This window comes from Meles meles, chromosome 2 (genome assembly GCF_922984935.1).
Source record: "Meles meles chromosome 2, mMelMel3.1 paternal haplotype, whole genome shotgun sequence".
In the NCBI taxonomy this organism is placed as follows: Eukaryota; Metazoa; Chordata; class Mammalia; order Carnivora; family Mustelidae; genus Meles; species Meles meles.
This window is the reverse complement of record NC_060067.1, coordinates 115737696-115757587: the sequence shown is the minus strand read 5'-3', so window position 1 is coordinate 115757587 and position 19892 is coordinate 115737696. Positions and strand designations below refer to the sequence as shown.

At 34.7% G+C, this 19892-nt stretch overlaps 1 protein-coding gene across 4 annotated transcripts in view; it reads left to right on the top strand.

The window, feature by feature from the left end:
• GRID2 (glutamate ionotropic receptor delta type subunit 2) overlaps positions 1-19892 on the top strand; it is a 1534703-nt gene that overhangs the window by 911740 nt on the left and 603071 nt on the right. For all 4 annotated transcript variants that reach the window (XM_045997867.1, XM_045997868.1, XM_045997866.1 and 1 more), the window contains exon 5: positions 16547-16600. In XM_045997867.1, the coding sequence (XP_045853823.1) occupies positions 16547-16600 (54 nt within the window). The remainder of the gene's footprint in view (positions 1-16546; positions 16601-19892) is intronic.

Below are 19892 nucleotides of genomic sequence, written 5' to 3'. Positions count from 1 at the left end.
CCTACTTCATTTCCCAGATAAAATGTCTTAAGAAAGGAAATAGTCTAGCATTTTTTTCACTTTTATTAAAACAACAACAAACCCTAGTGTCTTTACAAGGACTTTTTGTTTGTATCCTTGATATATTTAGAATTTATATAGATCCCTATAGTTTATTAAACTCAAAAATCCACTATTGATTTCTATAAATTGGAATAGTCACTGATTTAATAAAGAGGATTTAATTCAGCTTTCAAGGAGACACTTATTCTTTATTCAAGATTTATTGTCTCCTCAGCTCCATTCAGCAATTTGGCATATTGGATAGTCCTTGATATTTTGGTGAACCATCTGATAATTTCAATCATAATTCAAATTTCAAAAAACAAATATTTGGGATGTTCCAGGTTTCAAATAATATCCATCTCTAAACCCTAAAAATGGCCTTTACTTGGCTCTTAAGAACCTTTTTTTTTTTTAATTTGAAGTGCTTTATTTTAGCTTTCTTAAAGTCATATTCAAAGCTAAAATGGATTTTCCCAGTACTGTGAACTTTTGCAAATAAAATTAGAACAGAGAAAAAATTCATTATTTAGAAGAATGACATGCTTTCCTAACTATAAAGTTAGATCATCCTTTGATATATTTTTTCTCTTTCTGTTATTGTTTTAATCATAACTCTCATTGGATATTTTGGGACTTTGATTTAATTATTTCCTTTGAATTTGCAGAGACCTCTTATCACAAAGTAAGGTTAAGTAAAAGCAAGTAAAAGTGTAATTTAAAAATACATATATAATATGATTCAGAATTTTTTGCAAATTAATGACTTATTAAGTGATTTTTATTAAGCATATCAGAAAATTTGCAAACAATTTATCAGGAAATTAATCTTAGTGAGAGTCTATTAGTTCTGGGAATGATATGGTATACCTACAAGTATCAGAAATTTCAAATAAAGTTAGTTAACTGTGTTTTTAACTATATATTTATATATATGCATACATGTTATATATATATATATGCTAGATAAAAAAAAAATTTAAAGATTTTATTTATTTGACAGACAGAGATCACAAGTAGGCAGAGAGGCAGGCAGAGAGAGAGGGGAAAGCAAGCTCCCTGCTGAGCAGAGAGCCCAATGTGGGCCTCGATCCCAGGACCCCGGGATCATGACCTGAGCCAAAGGCAGAGGCTTTAACCCACTGAGCCACCCAGGCACCCCATATATGCTAAATAAAATTTAAGAAAATTAGGAAGATAAAAGAGTTCATACTTTATTTTTATTCTTTTTCTAAGAATAAATGTTTCAACAAAACAGAGTCTTAACAATAACTTAGTGGCATTGTTCTGTGACGAAAACATACAAGAGAGAATTCAACCCTGTTAAAGAATCAGTTGATAAGAAATACTGCTTATCTGCTTCTTCCCACTCTCTGCACCAGAATCTTAGCTGTGATAGCAAGCGCTGTTCCTCCGAAACAGCATACCTACTTCTAGAATGTTGAGATAGATAATTTTACTATGATCTTATAATTATAATTATATATATATATATAAATATATATATAAATATAATTATAATTAGAAACATTAATTTATCTATATGTCTGAGCCCATGTGATGATTTTTAAATATTTAATTTTTAATTTTAACAAATTTTATTTAAATAGAATTAGAAGTGTTACAAATCATAAATTACACACAGCAGTTATTATAAACCTTCAGTCTGTCATCACTAAATATTATTTTAAAAATAACTGCAAAAACATTATTTAGATTTTTCTTTTTGTCACCTCCAGATTTGGCTATTTTTGTGTGTCCCAAACAGTTGTCTAAACCCAATCTACTCTGGTGTGTCAATTCTCTGTCTTAAAATGTATGAAAGTATTTGCATAAAAACATCAATCTCAGCTTTCCATTTATTCAAAGTTCATTTTAAGTATATCTTATCAATAATGTTTCAAAAAACATTTATCTCTCCACTATGTTCTGCAAAATGTCACCCAGAAATTGTTCATTATACTCAGAATGTCTTCCATCCATTTCTGTATGACCATTCAGTATTCTTTTCCTACTTTTGTGATATTTCTCTATAACATCAAATTTCTGCTTTTTACGTTCTGCATTTGAAAACTCAATTGCGGGGCGGCTCAGTGGGTTAAATATTTGACTCTTGATCTCAACTCAGGTCTTGATCTTGGTGTCATGAGTTCAAACCACATTCTGGGCTCCACAAGAAAAAAAAAAACAAACAAACTCAATGATGATGGGATAATATTCAGTTCTTTTTTTTTTTTTTTAAGGATTTTTATTTATTTGACAGACAGAGATCACAAGTAGGCAGAGAGGCAGGCAGAGAGAGAGGAGGAAGCAGGCTCCCCGCTGAGCATAGAGCCCTATGTGGGGCTCGATCCCAGGACCCTGAGATCATGACCTGAGCCAAAGGCAGAGGCTTTAACCCACTGAGCCACCCAGGTGCCCCTATTAGTTCTTTTTTAGGGGACTAGTTTCTTCTGGATAAAACCATAATTTTGGAAGAAAGAAATAGTAATTTACTTAACACAGGGAGTTGAATTCATAACCATATTAGCATTTTGTTCTTTTTAAACGAAATGAGACAACCAACCACTGAAAAAAGAGGCATTTGAAAATAATTTCATTACCCACTTAAAGAACTTAAAAGCTAAAATAATCTTATTATAGGTCCAAATTTTATCTTTAGGAATGAAGATGGCCTTCTCTAATAAATACATTATCTTTTAAATTATTAAATTAGAAACCTGAATGACAAACATTCCAATAAATTGGTGAGAACATACAACGTGAGATGCCAGTCAATGTATCTTTTTGATTTTCTCAATTTTGTACCTTAAAGACAAGGGATGAGTACATCCAAAGAAAGGAATTTTCTATTGATGTGAAAACTATTCTGAGCTAACCTCACTGTGAATCATAATGCAAGTCAGAATGAAATGTGTCTATAAGAGCAAACATACTAAACGACGCTACGCCCGCCCTTACTCCATGAGGCCATAATGACCTTGTAGTAGGGTGTGCCACAGTGTTACACCAGTAAGTCCGTGTCATATCAATAAATCTGCAAAAAAAAAGAAACAAAACAAAGCAGTCGGAGAAAAAAGACTCCATTTCAAGGACTGTGATCAGATCAGAGAATGAAATTTATTTCAACTATGTCTCTGTCTTTAATTCTCACACAAGTACTACCGGAATATTCTTAAAGAAAGCCTTCTCATACTTCTGTCATCTGGGAAGAAAGGCTTTTGAAGCTTGTCAGCCAGCTTGATTTATGATTGTTTTCAAATTTCTCTAGGGAGGAGAACAGGTGGCCTTCAGAACTGCAGCTGTTGTTGCATGTCTTTGGGTCTGAGGGAGTCCAGGGGATTATTTTCTAATAGATCCATCTTTGCTGTCTTCCTTTCATATTCTGACCTGAGTAGACTGTGAAATTATGCTGAATATGAATGAATGCTGCGAAACAGTGCTAAGTACTTCAGTAAACTGTGAAACATATGGGAGATTCGAAATCGGTATATAATTCTTTATAACGGACCAAGAAAGGCCTGACACATATCTCCAGGCCACCTTTTGAATTATGAACCTCAAATGTTCCACACAGGATTTACAGCCTCAACACTAGTGACAGAACCACACCTTGGTCCCATTTTATAATTCCTAATAAAAATTCAACTCTCAAAAGAAAATCTGACTGAAGAGTGAAATACCTACAGTAATCTTCAGAATACACACACACACACACACACACACACACACACACACACACATTTTCTTTTCTTTTTATCTGACTGGAGTTAGTTAAAGCAAGCCTTGACACATAATTTATTTAACAACATGCCAGAACTGATTCCTACTATTGAACTTGGAATGGCATATAAGAAATAATGAACAGGCAAATTCAATAATATATTTCAGGATATAATTGCCAGCCTTTATTCAAGGCTGACTTTGTAATTTGCAGATGGAAAAATAAACAAAAATGGATGTAAAAGCAAAATAATGTTTATGGTTAATAATCCCAGAAATTCAATCCTTATAAATAAAAATTCATCATTCCAAACAGAAAATATGTGTGATTTGAAATAATTTGTGTATGATTTGTGCAGATATGATCAAGGTATAAATTGCAACACTTTAATGTATGTAAAGAAGTTTGCTTCAAATTAGAAGCAATTTTTAAACAATAAGCTTAAAATGACTATATTCTTTCTGAAACAAGTATTTCGTCTTTCCTCCTGGGGAAAGGTGCGTGTTCTTGGTTATTTGTGAAGGAATATCACCTAGAGACTGTTACACTTTTCAGATTCCTCACAGTCTCTGTTGGAGCTGAAAGCTCATTTAGAACAAAGACCAAGTCTGCCTTGCTCAATGAATCGACTCCCATCCTAGCGCTGTGTCTCATATGTTTCAGGTGTTCAAAAAGCTTGAATGGTTTTGTCAAAGTAATTGAATGGATATAGAATTAACATCAAATCATCACACTCAGTCCCTGACCAGGGCTCTTTTGTAAAGCAGTGGATCTCAGAATGATTCACTAAACCTGCAGCACAGGCACCAACTGGGAACTTGTTAGAAATGCAAATTCCCAGACTCCGTGCCAGAACTTCTAAATCAGAAAAGACTGGAGTGGGCCCAGCACTATGTTTAAAACTTCCTCCAGGTGATTCTAATGCACACAAAGACTTGAGAATCACCTATGTGAAGAATTCCCAAACACACTGTACACAGAGTTATCAAAGCTTTTTAGGATTATGAGAGTTCTCAGCAGTCTATTATAGGAAGACAGCTCCTATAGACAGATTGTGAATAATTTTAATGTCTCAAGCATTTTTCTACCTCTCAAGAATTTCTTCATTTAACTATAGCAGCTCTTCTCAATTCATGTGTAGTAAGTTGTGTGTTTTATGTAGGAAGACTAAGTTTGAGTTACTGGTATAGATCTTGAGACAAAAGCTTGGGTGCAGATGATTTATCAGGGAGTTTGTCCCAAAAAGCACAAGTGAGGGAATGGTAACATAAAGAGAAAAGTCCATCAAGATTGTGTTACCAGGAATGAATTACAAAGGTGGACAAATGGAGCTCAATCCTGTGGGGAGCCTTCTGAGAAACTGAGTTTGGACTGTACCTCTGAGTCATTCCCACAGGAGGGTGGGGAGACAGGAGCGTTTATCCACTTCTTCCCATCGCTGGTGGTTGAGAGTTGATCTCCAGAGATGCTAACATACCCTCACTTCTAGGTTATGTTTGTGTGTGGCCAAATGTGCTGGATAAAAGTTCTCAGGCAGAGAAGAGAAGGGATACAAACTCTCGAGGTGGCACAGATCAATATGCTGGAAACTCATTTCCCCTGCAGTTGCAGGGCAGTTCGCCTGGGCGGGGGGAGGGGGCAAAGTGACCTCCTAACATCTACAGTCACGTAATGGGGCAAAGTAACCTTATAACAGGATAGTTCAAGTCCAGTTGATAATACTTGTTGTCTGAGTCAGATCCAGAGTTAGTTTTTGGAAATATAAAATAGATAAAACACCATCCCTGCCTCAAGAAGCTTTTAGTAGGGTAGAGAATGTAGTCAATTAAAAAAAAAAAAAAAATATATATATATATATATATAATTAAACATGTTCAGAGATGGTGGTTCATATCCACATTTATAAGACAAGTTTATGGTGGGAGGAGTGTAGTGATCATGGAAGACCTCTTAGAAATGATGAGGATAATTATGCCTAAAAGATACCTAAAGGCCAGACAAATAAAGAAGAGTGGGGGAGTTGGGAACAGAAGCCAGAATGATCAGTATATAAATGTGAGAAGTAAAAAAGGAGAAAGCAATCATAGGCAGTATTTGACGAGACTGTCTGCGAAAGTCATTTGAGAGCTCATGTGTTAGGTGGAAGGACATCTGTTGTCCCATAGATGGTAAACGGAGAGATGTGGAAAGCAGAGTATGTAAATAACTATTGATGCAGATTCCCTAAGAAGAAAAAAGAAAGGGACTCAAAGCTCTACTGAAGTTAGTCTCCTTTAGAGGAAACTCTTCCTGTTCTACTGTCAGGAGAAGGGAGGAGTGAAGTTAAGACTGTGTTAATTCATTTGTAAAACAGGAAAGGTAATAGCAACTACCTTCAAAGGATTGATATAAGACCAAAATGATGAAAGGCATTAAAATGTTTTAATACACATCCCCAAAATGGTAGCTGTTGTTATTCAGATATTTTTTTGCTTTGTTTCTGATTTTTTAATTTTTTTTATTTTTTAAAAGATTTTATTTATTTATTTGACAGAGAGAAAGATCACAAGTAGGCAGAGAGGCAGGCAGAGAGGAGAAAGCAGGCTCCCTGCTGAGCAGAGAGCTGGATGCGGGGCTGGATTCCAGGACCCTGAGATCATGACCTGAGCTGAAGACAGGGGCTTAACCCACTGAGCCACATAGGCACCCCTGTTTCTAATTTTAGAGGGGCTGGAACTTGGGGGCTTAAAACCATTTCTACCTGTTGAACGCTAACTCACATGTGTGATCCATTTCTGGGAAAGGTGGAACAATGTAAATGGGATTCAGGGTAACTCTAGTAATTTTGTAGAAGTTGTGCTATTATAAATACTGACAGGCAGATAAGCATCCATATAAACAAAGTCTTAAAAATAATTCAAATAATGATTTAATGAGAGGTTTAAGATCAATGAAAATTCTAAAACGTGTCAGATGATTTTTGAATACTCTTGATTCTGTGATCATAGCATAGGTTCCTTTGTCAAATTCTGTAATTCTGTTCTACAAATGACATTTTGTTTGAGCAGTTAACAGTTGGTGCCTCAGTTTCAACTGACATTTTGTTACTAAACACAGTTCTAACACCATAAGGTGATTTGTCAGTGGTAAGAAAAAGATGGTTTATATTTCACCATAGTGAAATAGCACAGACGGGAGAGTCAATTGCTTGAAATTCTGGAAATTGTCCATGCTGTCAAGTCCAACACCATTGAAAACATTTTTTATGGTAGGCCACAAGGTATACTTTTTATGAAAGAACTATGAAAGAAATTTAGAAACCTGAAAAAGCTTGAAGGTCTTGTTTTGATTTACAAAATGTTCAGGATTGTACCTCCAATGAGTTTAAATATCTTGAGAATGACCAAAACAGTTTATTTAGGAATATGGCCATGGAAGTTCACATTTTGCTTTTCTTTATTTTTCTTTTGGGTACTTTATGTATCAAAACTAATAAGACCTTTCAAATACGTTTCCCCCTCCAAAGTCTTTTGAGTCTAGAATCATCAATATTGTATACCACTCTTGATATTCTAGAAGGGAGAGTCCCTGTGAAATATTAAGAGAGCCCAAAGATGAGAGAAACACTAAACTAGGAATGTCTTTTAATGAGTAATAATCAGCATCCATATTGGCTTCATCAGTAATGAGCTATTGATAACCCAGAATACAGCCAAGTTACACAAAGAAGAGTAGTAAACTGTTTAACTACAGAAATTAGATGCCTAATGTCCTTATTGCCTTACTGCCACAATAAGAATCAGTATACATTTTCTCTTCTAGACGCTTTTGACCCTTCATCCTGTGGGGTTAATCAAAAGTTCTGTTATGAAAAGAGAGCAGGAATAGAGAAACACACACACACACACACACACACGTTTATATGTATATGTATGTATATATAGTATATATATATAGTCGCTATTGCTTAATCAGAGAAACAGTTCTCTATATATCCTTATATATGTTTTATGTATATATATAATATATAATGTTGATCAGTTAATCCTTATAACAAGTTACCTTATAAAAAGGAAATGGGAATTAAGACTCACTAAAAGAAAAAAAATTTTCTTTTACCACTTCAAGGTAAAGGTCATGGAGCAGAATGGAAGATAAGACTGCTTTCATTTCTCAAATTTTTCTATGGTTCATACTCTTTCAAAAGTGCACAGTAGATAAAAATAAGTTATACACTGGATTTTAAATACCTAAAACAACAGTTTGTATCATACAATGTTCTACAATACTCAGTTTAACTGTAGTTATTTTAATTCTGAAAAAAGCGTAACAGTTTCTGAAACCTGAATGGAGAAGGCTGTGAAAACATTATGTAGAAAAATTGTTTACTAGTTATTGATTCTGGATTCCACACCCAGCTTAATGATTTGGGTGAGTTGCTTCAGTTTCTTCTCATGTAGGTGGACAATGAATGTGGTGCTTACATCATAAGGATACAGTAAACATTAAATAGGTTACTGTATATGTATAAGCACTTGGTGCCCAGCACATACTAGCCACTGAATAAATATTAGCTTTTATTATTATAAATATACTATAAATAGAATTTAATAAACATTTACTGAATTGAATAGTCATTTATGGGTAGTGTCAAAAATACTGCAGTAACCTGAGTAAAGGGAAAGAAAGTTAACAAAGGAAAGAGGTTAGCGTTTTTGAATACTGACAATGTTTCAAGTGTTTTAGATACATTCATCTATGTAAGCCTTACTACCTGTGAAAAAATCAATATTCCTATAACCAGGAAAGTGAGACTCAGAGTAAGTAATGTATCGACTATCAATAAGGAGATCTGGCATTTGAACTCAAGTCCAGTTTTTCAAATTTTATGTTTTTTTCTAATATCACAAAACCTCTAAACTCTGAGGCTTTTGACTTCGGAAATTTTGAATATGATAATTCTATACTTCATTACCACATAAATAATCAAGAGCTCTTCATTGGAGAAAATGTGAGTTGAGTCATTTTCTTGTTATTTATTTATTTTTTAACAATGAAATCCCATCCAGTGACTTCCTTTCAAACAAGTTTATCAAATGGTTTAGTCAAAGGTGGGGTAGGGATATCCACAGATATATAAACATGAGTTAGGACTGTATTTGTCCTTTTTTTCCACAAACAACATTTAGTGAAAATTTGCCTTGTGCCTGGCAACAAATTTTATTGGAATCCTATTATATATCATTTATTATTCTGAGGGTATAGACCAATGATCAAAATGAAATTCTTAGGGTTGTGAAGTTTATGTCTCTACTGCACTGAAAGAGGCAGTAAATCATGTGTCTGTGTCTGTGTGTTTGCTTCATGTGGGATAATGCATGGGGGGATTATCAGAAGTGGGTGATCACAGAAGTCATGCCTGATGAAGTGATATTTATGCCGAGTCCCACATGAAATGCCCAGGGCTGTGTGGCTGTGTGCATCTGTCCTTCTGGTGAAGAGCAATTCAGGAAGCAAGGTAAGGGCCAAAGCAGGACTGTCCTGGAGAACCAGCAAGAAAGCCAGTCAGGCTAATGAAGAGAGAGTAAGGGGAATATAAAACACAACACAGCTCTCACAGTCAATTACGTAACTAAACATGATTTAATTAAGTTAACAAACCTGGGTACAGGTTTGCTCAAAGTGCTAGATGAGCGCAACCTTAGGGATAATACTTTTTGGGGTTAGGGAGATGAGGGTTGAGAAAGGATATGATATTTATTTCAGTCTGAGTTTTGAGAAACACTTGTCAAGGAGAGAAGATAGAGAACAGATCGAAAGTAACGAAGGAAAAAAAAGAACAAAGCAAAGCATGAAGTTCACAGTGGTGAAAAGCTTGTATGTTGCATTTTGATGTGATCAATAGACTTCTCTATAAGAAGCATTTTCCCCTTTTATTTGCTTCAAGATAACAAGAAAGTCTTATTTCATAAATCCCAGCAATTAAGAGCCAATGTGCCCCCAAATCATCATTTTAAACGGAGATCAAACCCAAGTAAGAACTTGCATTTGTTTGCCAGTTACACTTAGGAAGTAATTTACTCTGTCAATAATCACTTAGCTATTAAAAAACAAAGAAAATCAAAAAAATATTTTAATGTAACATTAATTCCCTCGTTGTACTAAAGGTTAACATTTTAGAACATGGCATGAGAAAGGACTAACGGTTTCTGAACAACCACTACTTTGGTGGTGGTGGTGGTGCAATCACCACAGCAGAACATCTAAATGAAGCCCAATGCAACCAAAACTTCAGAAAGAATTAAAGCCGTTAAACCGTGGTACCCTGCCCTGGAAATGATGGTCAGATCCTTATTTGTATCCTCATTGGTCAAAGTACTGAAATCATGAATTCACTTTTGGTAGTTGTTCAATCTCTCTTCAGTAATTTAGGACACAGGAAGGTGCTTCTATGTGATAGGATGAACACAGATTCTCTATTGTGTGTGTGTGTGTGTGGGTGGGTGTGTGTGTTAGTGCCCATCTTTCCACATTAAGAAGCAGAGCAGGTAGTATACTTTGGCCAAATCTCAGCGGTGGCATATTTCCATCTCCCAGGGGGTGTGGGAAGACCCAACTGCACAGCAGTAACAATAATTCTAGCATATCCGTTTATGAAATAACTTTGGCAGTAGTGGCAAGAGGATTTGGATGAAAGTGTATTTGTGGTCTTCCAGCTGGAAGATCAGAGCAGAGATTCTAAAGCAAAAGGCACAGAGTGGGATGGCAGATAGTAGCTACTTGGATAAGAACAGAAGAGAGTTGCGGACCCATGCTGATCTCAGGGGGAAATGCAAACAAGACAGTCATTTCAGAATATCCCCGTGTTGCCCAGTATCAGCTCTCGAGGGCTTACTGATGCCATCTGCTGGATATATTTGGGATTTTAAAATGGAATCTACACAATGCTCCAGGGTCTCCCTGTGCTGAGGCTTTGGCAATTCTAGTGAAAAGAAAAATGAAAACAACCCATCTTAAAAAAAACAAAACAAACAAAAAAAAAAAAAACAATGGAAATGAACTCCAGGTTGACTTTACCTTAAGAAGTTTCGTATTTTCACTTCACATTTTGAAGCACTGGAGTATCTAATGGAATTTCTATTAGCAGAACTCTGTGGTTGTGCAGTTTCTCCATATACGATATTTGGGACACTGGAGGGAGGGTTTGGACTGTAAATCCATTGATCTCCTAAGAATCTACTGTATGCTATAAACTTTATACACGATATATTTCCTTTTTATACTTTATCGGAGAGTATAATGGTTGTGTTTCTTTTGTTTAATTACAAAGGGGGTAATACAAAAGTTAAAAAGAGAAAAGAACAAGTATCATTATTTGGCCAAAACTATTACATATGCATTTGAATTTTACATAAAATATGGTAATTCAAGTTTTGTTCCTGTATTTCTAATTGTTTTATGGAAAATGTCCTCTGTTAGTCACTCTTTCTGTAGGATTATTTTAAGGCCATGATTTTAAAATTAGAAAATTCCTTGTGGGGTTTCAATAAAATTTTAGAACTTTTAGGAATGTGTGACTAAATTAACATTTCCCCAAAGTACTAATCCCATAGGATTTATAATGGAGAAAATTGGTCTCCCCACAAGTCAGATCAATTTGGAATTTGTCAATTCCAAATATCTCCTCCTGGAATTCCATAAAGCATATTCATTAAAATGGAAGAGTTAGTGTTTATTGAGAGTCTACTATTGTTGCATTTGAGCTTCGCTATGATTTTATTATGTAGGCAATGGTGTTAATCCTAGTTACAAATGAGGAAACTCATGAGAGAAACAAATGAGGAAACAAATGAGGTTTATAAGGTTGCTAATTTCCTCAAAGTCACACTGAAGGAAAACGGAGGCATTGACTCTTATTTTAGAGCTCACACTCATAGGTCTGAAGCCATATGTCCTCCAATATTATTCATATAAATATGAATTTTATGTTAATTACTTTCAATATTGATATTAACCTGCTTAATTCTTTGGGGAGTGATGCAGTAGTGACATCTATTAATTTGGTTAACCTAGCATTTCTAAATCTACTTGCTACCAAATGTTTAGGAATTTTAGTGGAGGTAGTGTCCCACAGAATATAGTTCTAGAAATACAGATATAAGCTATAGTCTTACTATAGATGACGAGCCAGGAGGGGAAGAGCTCTTTAATATTTCTCTGGCCACTTGTTCCAGCATAACTGTTGGGGTCCTTCCCCAAGCATGTTTCCACCTGGCGATTTGGAATAGGCAGGAATAGGAAGTAAACACCTGAAATCCTCGCTGCTGCAGGTGTACAGAGCGCTGGAATGCTTTGCATAAACATGTAATATTTAGTGCCTCCTGCAAAGGGAACAAGTTTAATTTAGTTAAGCCACAAGGTTGAGTGAAAAACAGCATGTTGCTGTTATTGTTTAGTCAATTAAATTGTCCTCTGTGCTCGTAGGAACTGTTCCACATTTATTACCAGTGAGATACATGCTCTGGCAATTTCTTTGCTTCCGATTGTCTTATATTTAGCACATCTGAAGATTTAAGGACAAATGATGGAAGACATAGTGATAAATTGTCAGGCTTTTCTAAAGATTCAGAAGTTCTAAAGTTCCTGCCAGTGACAGATGGTCTGTCCTTACTCATCGCTTGTCTTCCTGACAGGGCTTGATTTTTTTCCCCCTTTTTTGCTCAGTTCCTTTAAAATAAGCTCAACTTCTTGGGAGGCAGGGTAGTCTCATTTGTTATAACTATGTGCTTTGTATTAGAGTCGAAGCAACTCTGTATGAACATGCCCCATGCTCCTTTACATGATTAATATACACATGCCTAGTGATAAGAGAGAAGCATGGGGTAAGAAGGAGAGGAGGAGCAGATTAGGAAGGAAAATCCATATTTCCTTTCTGTTATTTTGAATACCAAACATACAGGAGTCCCCATTGGATGGTTTTTTTTCTTGCTGACTTGCCCAAGTATAATGCTGACTGAATAGCTCCAGCATAATATGATCTTTTGAGAAGTGTTTCTTATTGTTATGGTAATAAAATATTTATTAATGTTTAGGATCTGCACTATTTTATAGAAATCCAAAATTTCAAGAAATTTTGGATTAAGAAATACAGTTGGTGTTTACTAACTTGCTAGACACTTATAAGAATCCATGGAATGAAAACACACAACTATAACTATAATGAGCTCAGATATAAAATAGGGTCCTGGTGAAAAAAGGGAAAAAAACACAATCAATTGCTTAATCTATTTCATTGGCTTCAGATATGTTTACTGCTGAAAAAGGAGATGAGATACTTGGGTAAGGAAGATGGGGGAAAGGAAACAATTTTTCCTTTTTGTGTTCTAATGTAACTATGAAAATAAATATAAAGGTTTAAAAAATTCTAGGGTATCTTACCATCACTTCTTAATCTTTTATCCAGAAATAATTCAGTCCTTCACATTAGTAATGCTGCTAGTCTGATACAGCGTTACTGAGACTGAGGTATATCAGGTGGAAAGGGACTAATATTACTAAAAAAATAGAAAAATTATCAGATGATTTGATTTGGCTTTACAACATCTGGGTGCCTTTTGTTATCCACACAAATTGCTGTGAATTTCTTTTTTATTTAAGTATGTTTCTTCTAAGACTATTCATTATGTGTTAGCTCAATGTGATAATAGGTGGAAAGCATAAACCACAGTATCGCTCCATCTTTTCTTTTAACTTGGTTGTAATTTTACTTTTCTGAAGGAGATGCATATATATATGCAAACTCACAGGCTATATGCTAGTATAGGTATAGTAATAAATTTTATTTTTATCTGTACAATATATCTGTTCTAGTCATTTCAGTGAAAGAACTCAAAGCCTACCAGGTTTCCAAAGTCTAGGTTATTGAAGTGCCTGTCATCTTTTATGCTCCTTTGTAAATGCTCCTTCCATTTCCAGATATCAGTTACCATTTTAATTGGTAGCTTTTTCATATCACTTACTTTTAGTGACACTCAATTATTAAAAAATCAGATAACTCATGCCAGCTCATTGTTTATGCATAAAGATGTTAACATAAACCTAAAGAACGTATATTCCTCCTCAGATGACGAATGGGAACATTAGCATTTTGTGTACTACCTACCAATAAAAAAGCTTCAGAGTTTCTTTATAACAGGGTGCCACCTTACTACATGGATTTGAGTTGTGTACACCTATTTTGGTATGTAATAAAAGGGACAGATATAACTCCTTTTCCTTCTTAAGTACCTTTCTGGCATAATTTGTTTTCCTTCCCCCAAAGAATACTGGGCTCATGAAAAAAGGCCTGAATATTCAACATTTATGAAAGGCCAACAAATATTGCATGGTTTTGAAACCATGCCTCTATAAAATCACAGGATTTAAAATTACTCTAATGAACTATTTATTAAAATTTATTAAGGTTAAAAAAAGGTGCATAGCTAAGATTAATAAAAATGCATTACATTAGATAAAATAGGCTAAATTACCCTAACAAGGAGACCCAAAATGTAATGTGTCAAGAGGTTTATTTCTGGGTTAGCACAGTACCACATCAGGTAGTAGGAGAAGAATAAGGTCTGTTCCAAGAATTTAAGCTGTTGTAGTACATGATTTATTTCCTTATCTGCAGTAATATGCTAATAATCTCTTCCCTTGTTTCAAATTGATACTATAAAATGGCTTATGTATCCATACTCATGAGTGAAATTAAAGACAGTAGTGAAGAAGATAATCTCCCTGCTGACCCTAAGCAAAGAAGGGTGGTAGAATTAATAGAACCATGGCCTTAGACGAGATACCTTTCTCCTCTGAGGAAACACGAGACTCAGCCTGTACCTCTATGCTGTGCCAGCTTTTGCCTGCAAGTTTGTTTCAGGTCAGAGTGTGAAAAATGAATAGGAAAATGGTCCAGACAAATTATCAGTAAGTTACCACTGCAACCTTTACCTTCTACCTCTTTCATAAGTGCTGTTGTACAAGACAGCGTCTCATTTAAAAAGGTCCACAGGTTAATGAAGTGTTCTAAGAGCCCAGATGTTGCCTAATCTGTCCAAATGGTACAGATTATCGACATGAAGACAATTTAAGCTAAACTGAGCCATCTCCTCACTCTACTGCTGATGTGGTTTCAGTAGGTTCTTTCAGTCTATGTTTTGACTTTCATTTCTCTTTGACTTCTAGCTATTACCGTATTGTGGTCATTTTTTTAAGTCATGGGCTTTTTAAAAAAAATATATTTCATTCTATTTAACTGGAGAACTATTTTCTTCATATCAGAATCTCTGGTTTGTATTTCTTTAAATTCTTAAAGTCCCTGCTTATTTTCTAACACTTTTTATTGCTAATAAATTAGTGATTGATTTGTCTAAGATGATTAAAGAAATATAATCACAAAATTAGAAGTAAGTGCTGGCCTTAATGGTATAAAGTGATTTCCAAAACTGAAAACTGCCAGAGTCATATTTTCTACATTATTTTGCATATAAATGGAAAATATATGTATTTCAAAAAATGATGATAATAATGATATAACTTAAAAATAAATAACATCTTCACTTATATGATAATGTATTATCTATATACTTCAATAAATTCATAGGGACCGATGTGATACATATTGAAATAGTACAAAATTTATACCAAAATTAAAAGAAAAAAAATACTGAAAATAACTACATCCTTTCAGAAAACATTGAATCATACAAGAAATATATTTCCAGTTGGAATTCTCATGATTCAGTGCATCTTTCAACAGTCATTTCTCAGTTGGAAAAAGAATAACCAGCAAAACAATCACCGTATTATAAAAACTCCTTGATAGTTACTAGAAAGCATCTTCATTTAAAACCCAGTCTGTGGGCATTATTGCTGAAAATATGAGAATAATCTTTTATAAAACAGTGTCACCTGTTATATGCTGTATGCCCCATGGCATGAATCATAAAAACATATCTTAAAATATGTATAAGATTGGATAGAGTGGAAAGTAATACAAAAGTATCTCTACCATACTGTGCCCCCCCACACCCCCCACACACTCCATACACACACACGTGTGTGTGACCAAGCTTACATTTTTTAGCCCAAGCCAAGAATAATTTAGAATCAATTTATTCAAAGTTAGTCAGTCAAGATTGCGACCTATATATTGTTTGTTTTTCGTTTTGCATAAATTTTGTTTGTGTAATTAGCAAGCTAAAAGCTACTGAAGTTATCCACCCACAACTTAATGTTAATATAATCTTTATTGCTTTTAGTTTTTACATTCAGACAATTTTACAATTGGATCTCCTTAGAGAACACAGCACAAAGTGTTTCAGAACACAGAGCAGTTTGCTTTAAGAAAATAGCAAGCATTTACATAGGGAAATAGCAGAAGATAAGAATGTTAGAGCCAGACTGTAGAAATAGAAAGCCATCAAACTTTACTTGAAATAGGAAATGTGATTTGAACTACCAGTTAAATCACTATGTGGTATTATTTATTTTTTTAGTTGAAACCTATTTTTCTAGGCTTGTGATGAATTTTATTTTCAAACTTAATTAGCAAGTCTACAGTACATCCGCACATTGAACACAAAAGCTTCTGTGGTGTCCGGCTAACAGTTTTACATCTTTAATAACAAAGATCTTTCTAACATGTGATATGGGTTTTGTTTTTGTTTTTGTTTTTCTCTGCCATGTGCAAGTATATTCGTTTGGTTTGGTTTGGTTTTCACTATTAATGCTGACTGATAGCTGGTTTGTTTTCTGTTCTAGGTTGTGGAGACTAATTTGGTTGCTTTTGACTGTCACTGGATCATTATAAATGAGGTAACACCAACTAAACCTTATTGTCAACTCTGGGTCCTGTTTTCATACAGTGAGTCACAACATTTCCTATGGCCTTGGAATCCCAAGAGGAAATAGAACACAAAGTAAACTTTGAGCTTCCTGACTGGATGCTAACTAAAAATAGAATAAGAAGTTTTAAAAAATTATAAATGGCTTTGTTTGAATAAGATAAATGGAGATCATCTTCCCACTGAGTATCTTTTAGTCTTTTCCGCTGGCATACACTGACTGCTTCGGGAAATCATCTTTATACAAAGTACAGTTCTTCTTTGTAAGCAAAGTGAATTCCTCCCAGTGGAGTACTTGTGTTCCATTTGTATTTTAATGTTGTTTCTAGAACTTTTATATCCACCCCCTTACACGAGGATTAAATAGTTCAGCATATGAATATGAATAAAAAATAGATTTTTTTCTTTTCATGATGAAATACAACTATTTTAAAATCTACCAAGTTGTCAAATGCCTTATGAAAGTTTATTGATTTTTGTAAAAACAATACAAAGATTAAAAATACATTACAACATAAGAACTCTGTGAGATAAATCTTCCATTGGCACCTACCAGTAGGAATTGGAAAGGATAATGAGATCAGTCATGGACAAATAATGAGGTCGCATGAATTTGTCCTCACCAAGACCTGGTATTCATGTCATATCTATTACTTATGAATAAAAAGAATGCACTATTTATCTGTTAGCTGTGTTACTATGGATATATAATATAATCACCCTGTGTCATTTGTACAGTAAGTATAATAACATTTACTTTATAAGCTCATTATAAAAATTAAGTGAGATTTTATCTTATACTCTTAACATATGCTGACAAATGACACTCGAAATGGTACTACAGTAATGATTGTATTACACTAAAGTCCACAGATCGGTTTTCCACATGTTACTGTGTTGAATACTAAACATTATTCTATGAAAAAATGAGGGAATGAGGTTCATAGAGGGTAAATGATTTTTACACAGACAAAAATAATTCAGTTTCTAGTTGTGTCTTCTACACATTGGTAGAATTTTGGCACCATTCTTTTTTTTTCTTAACAATAATTAACATATATTAGTTTTAGGTATATAACACAAAGATTATATAAATGTGAATTTAGATATATAGACATATATATGCATACACTTAAAATGACTACCACAATTAGTTACTATATATAACCATAGAAAGCTAATCTTTTTTTCTTATGAAGAGAATTTTTCAGATATGCTCTCATAGCAGCTTTCAAATATGCAATATAATTTTTACTGACTATAGTCACCATGCTATATATTATGTCTCCATGAATTATTTATTTTATAACTAGAAGTTTGTATTTCTTTTCCTTTTTTTAAAAAAACATATTTATTTGAGAGAAAGACAGAAATAGTAACAAGAATGAGTGGGGAGGAGAGGGAGAAGCAGGTTCCCCACTGAGCAGGGAGCCTGACACAGGGCTCGATCCCAGGACCCTGGGATCATGGCCTCAACTACAGGCAGATGCTAACCAACTGAGCCAGCCAGGCACCCCTGAAGTTTGTATTTCTTAATCCCCTTTACGCATTCCCCCATCCTAATCCTCCTCTCCTCTGGCTCCCACCAATATGTTCTCTGTATCATTAGTTTTACTCAGTTTTTTTTTTTTTTTTTAAGATTTTATTTTATTTATTTGACAGAGAGAGAGATCACAAGTAGGCAGAGAGGCAGGCAGAGAGAGAGGAGGAAGCAGGCTCCCTGTGGAGCAGAGAGCCCAACGCGGGGCTCGATCCCAGGACCCTGAGATCATGACCTGAGCAGAAGGCAGCGGCTTAATCCACTGAGCCACCCAGGCTCCCCTAGTTTTACTCAGTTTTGTTTTTTCTTTTTCTTTTTTTATTTTTAAGATTTCACATGTAAGTGAAGTCATAAGGTATTTGTCTTTCTCTGAGTTATTTCATTTAGTGTAATACCCTTATGGTTTATTCATGTTGTTGAGAATGCAAGATTTCATTCTCTTTTAAAGCTGAGTAGAATTCCGTTCTGTATGTGTGTGTCTCTGTGTGTGTATGTGCCATTTATCCATTGATGGACACTTAGGTTGCTTCTATGTTATAATTACTGTAAGAAATGCTGTAATAATGGGGGGGAGCGATTATATCTTTTCAAATTAGTGTTTTTGTTTTCTTTTAATAAATATCCAAAAATGGAATTGCTGGATCATATGGTATTTTTTTAAAATTTTTTTGAGGAAACACCATACTGTTTTTCATAGGGGCTGTACCAATATATAGTCCTACCAACACTGCACAAAAGTTCCCTTTTCTCCATATCCTCCCAATTCTTATTATTTCTTATCTTTTTGATAATATCCATTCTAACAGGTGTGAGGTGGCAGAGGTGATTTTGATTTGCCTTTCATTGATGATTAGTGATATGGAGCATCTTTTTGTGTGCTTGTTAGCCATCTTTACGTCTACTGTGGAAAAAAGTTTGTTTAGATCCTCTGCCCATTTTCAGATTGGTTTTTTGGAATTGAGATGTTCAAGTTCTATATATATATATATATATATATATATAGAAATATATATATATATTTAAGTATATATATATATTTAAGATTCATGTATTTACTTTGGTGGAGGAGCACGAGTAGGGGGAGGAGCAGAGGGAGAGTATCTTCAAGGAGACTCCCCACTGAGTGCAGAGACTGGCAACAGGGTTCCATCTCACAGCCCACGAGATCATGACCTGAGCCGAAAACAAGAGTTCAGCACTTAACTGACTGAGCCACACAAGTGTCCCTCTTTGCATATTTTGAATATTAACCCCTTATTAGATATATGATTTGCAAATACCTCCTCCAATTCAAAATGTTGCTTTTTCATTTTGTTGATGGTTTCCTTCACTGTACAGAAGTTTTATTTGTTTTGTTCTGTTTTTGTTTTTAGTTTGAAGTAGTCCTAACTTCTTAATTTTTTGATTTTATTGCCCTAGCGTTGGAGTCAAATCCAAAGTCATGGCCAAGACTTATATCTGAAAGCTTTCCACCCTTTTTTCCCTCCCTTCCCCCACGATCCCCAGCCCTGCCTCTCAAATTCCTCATATCAGAGAGATCACATGGTAATTGCTTTCTCTGATTGAGTTATTTCACTTAACACAATACCCTCTAATTCCATCCACATCATTGCAAATGGCAAAATTTCAGTTTTTTGATGGCTGCATAGTATCCCTTTGTATATATAAATGAAACAAGATGGGACTGGGGAGGGGAAAAAATCATAAAAGACTCAATCTCGGC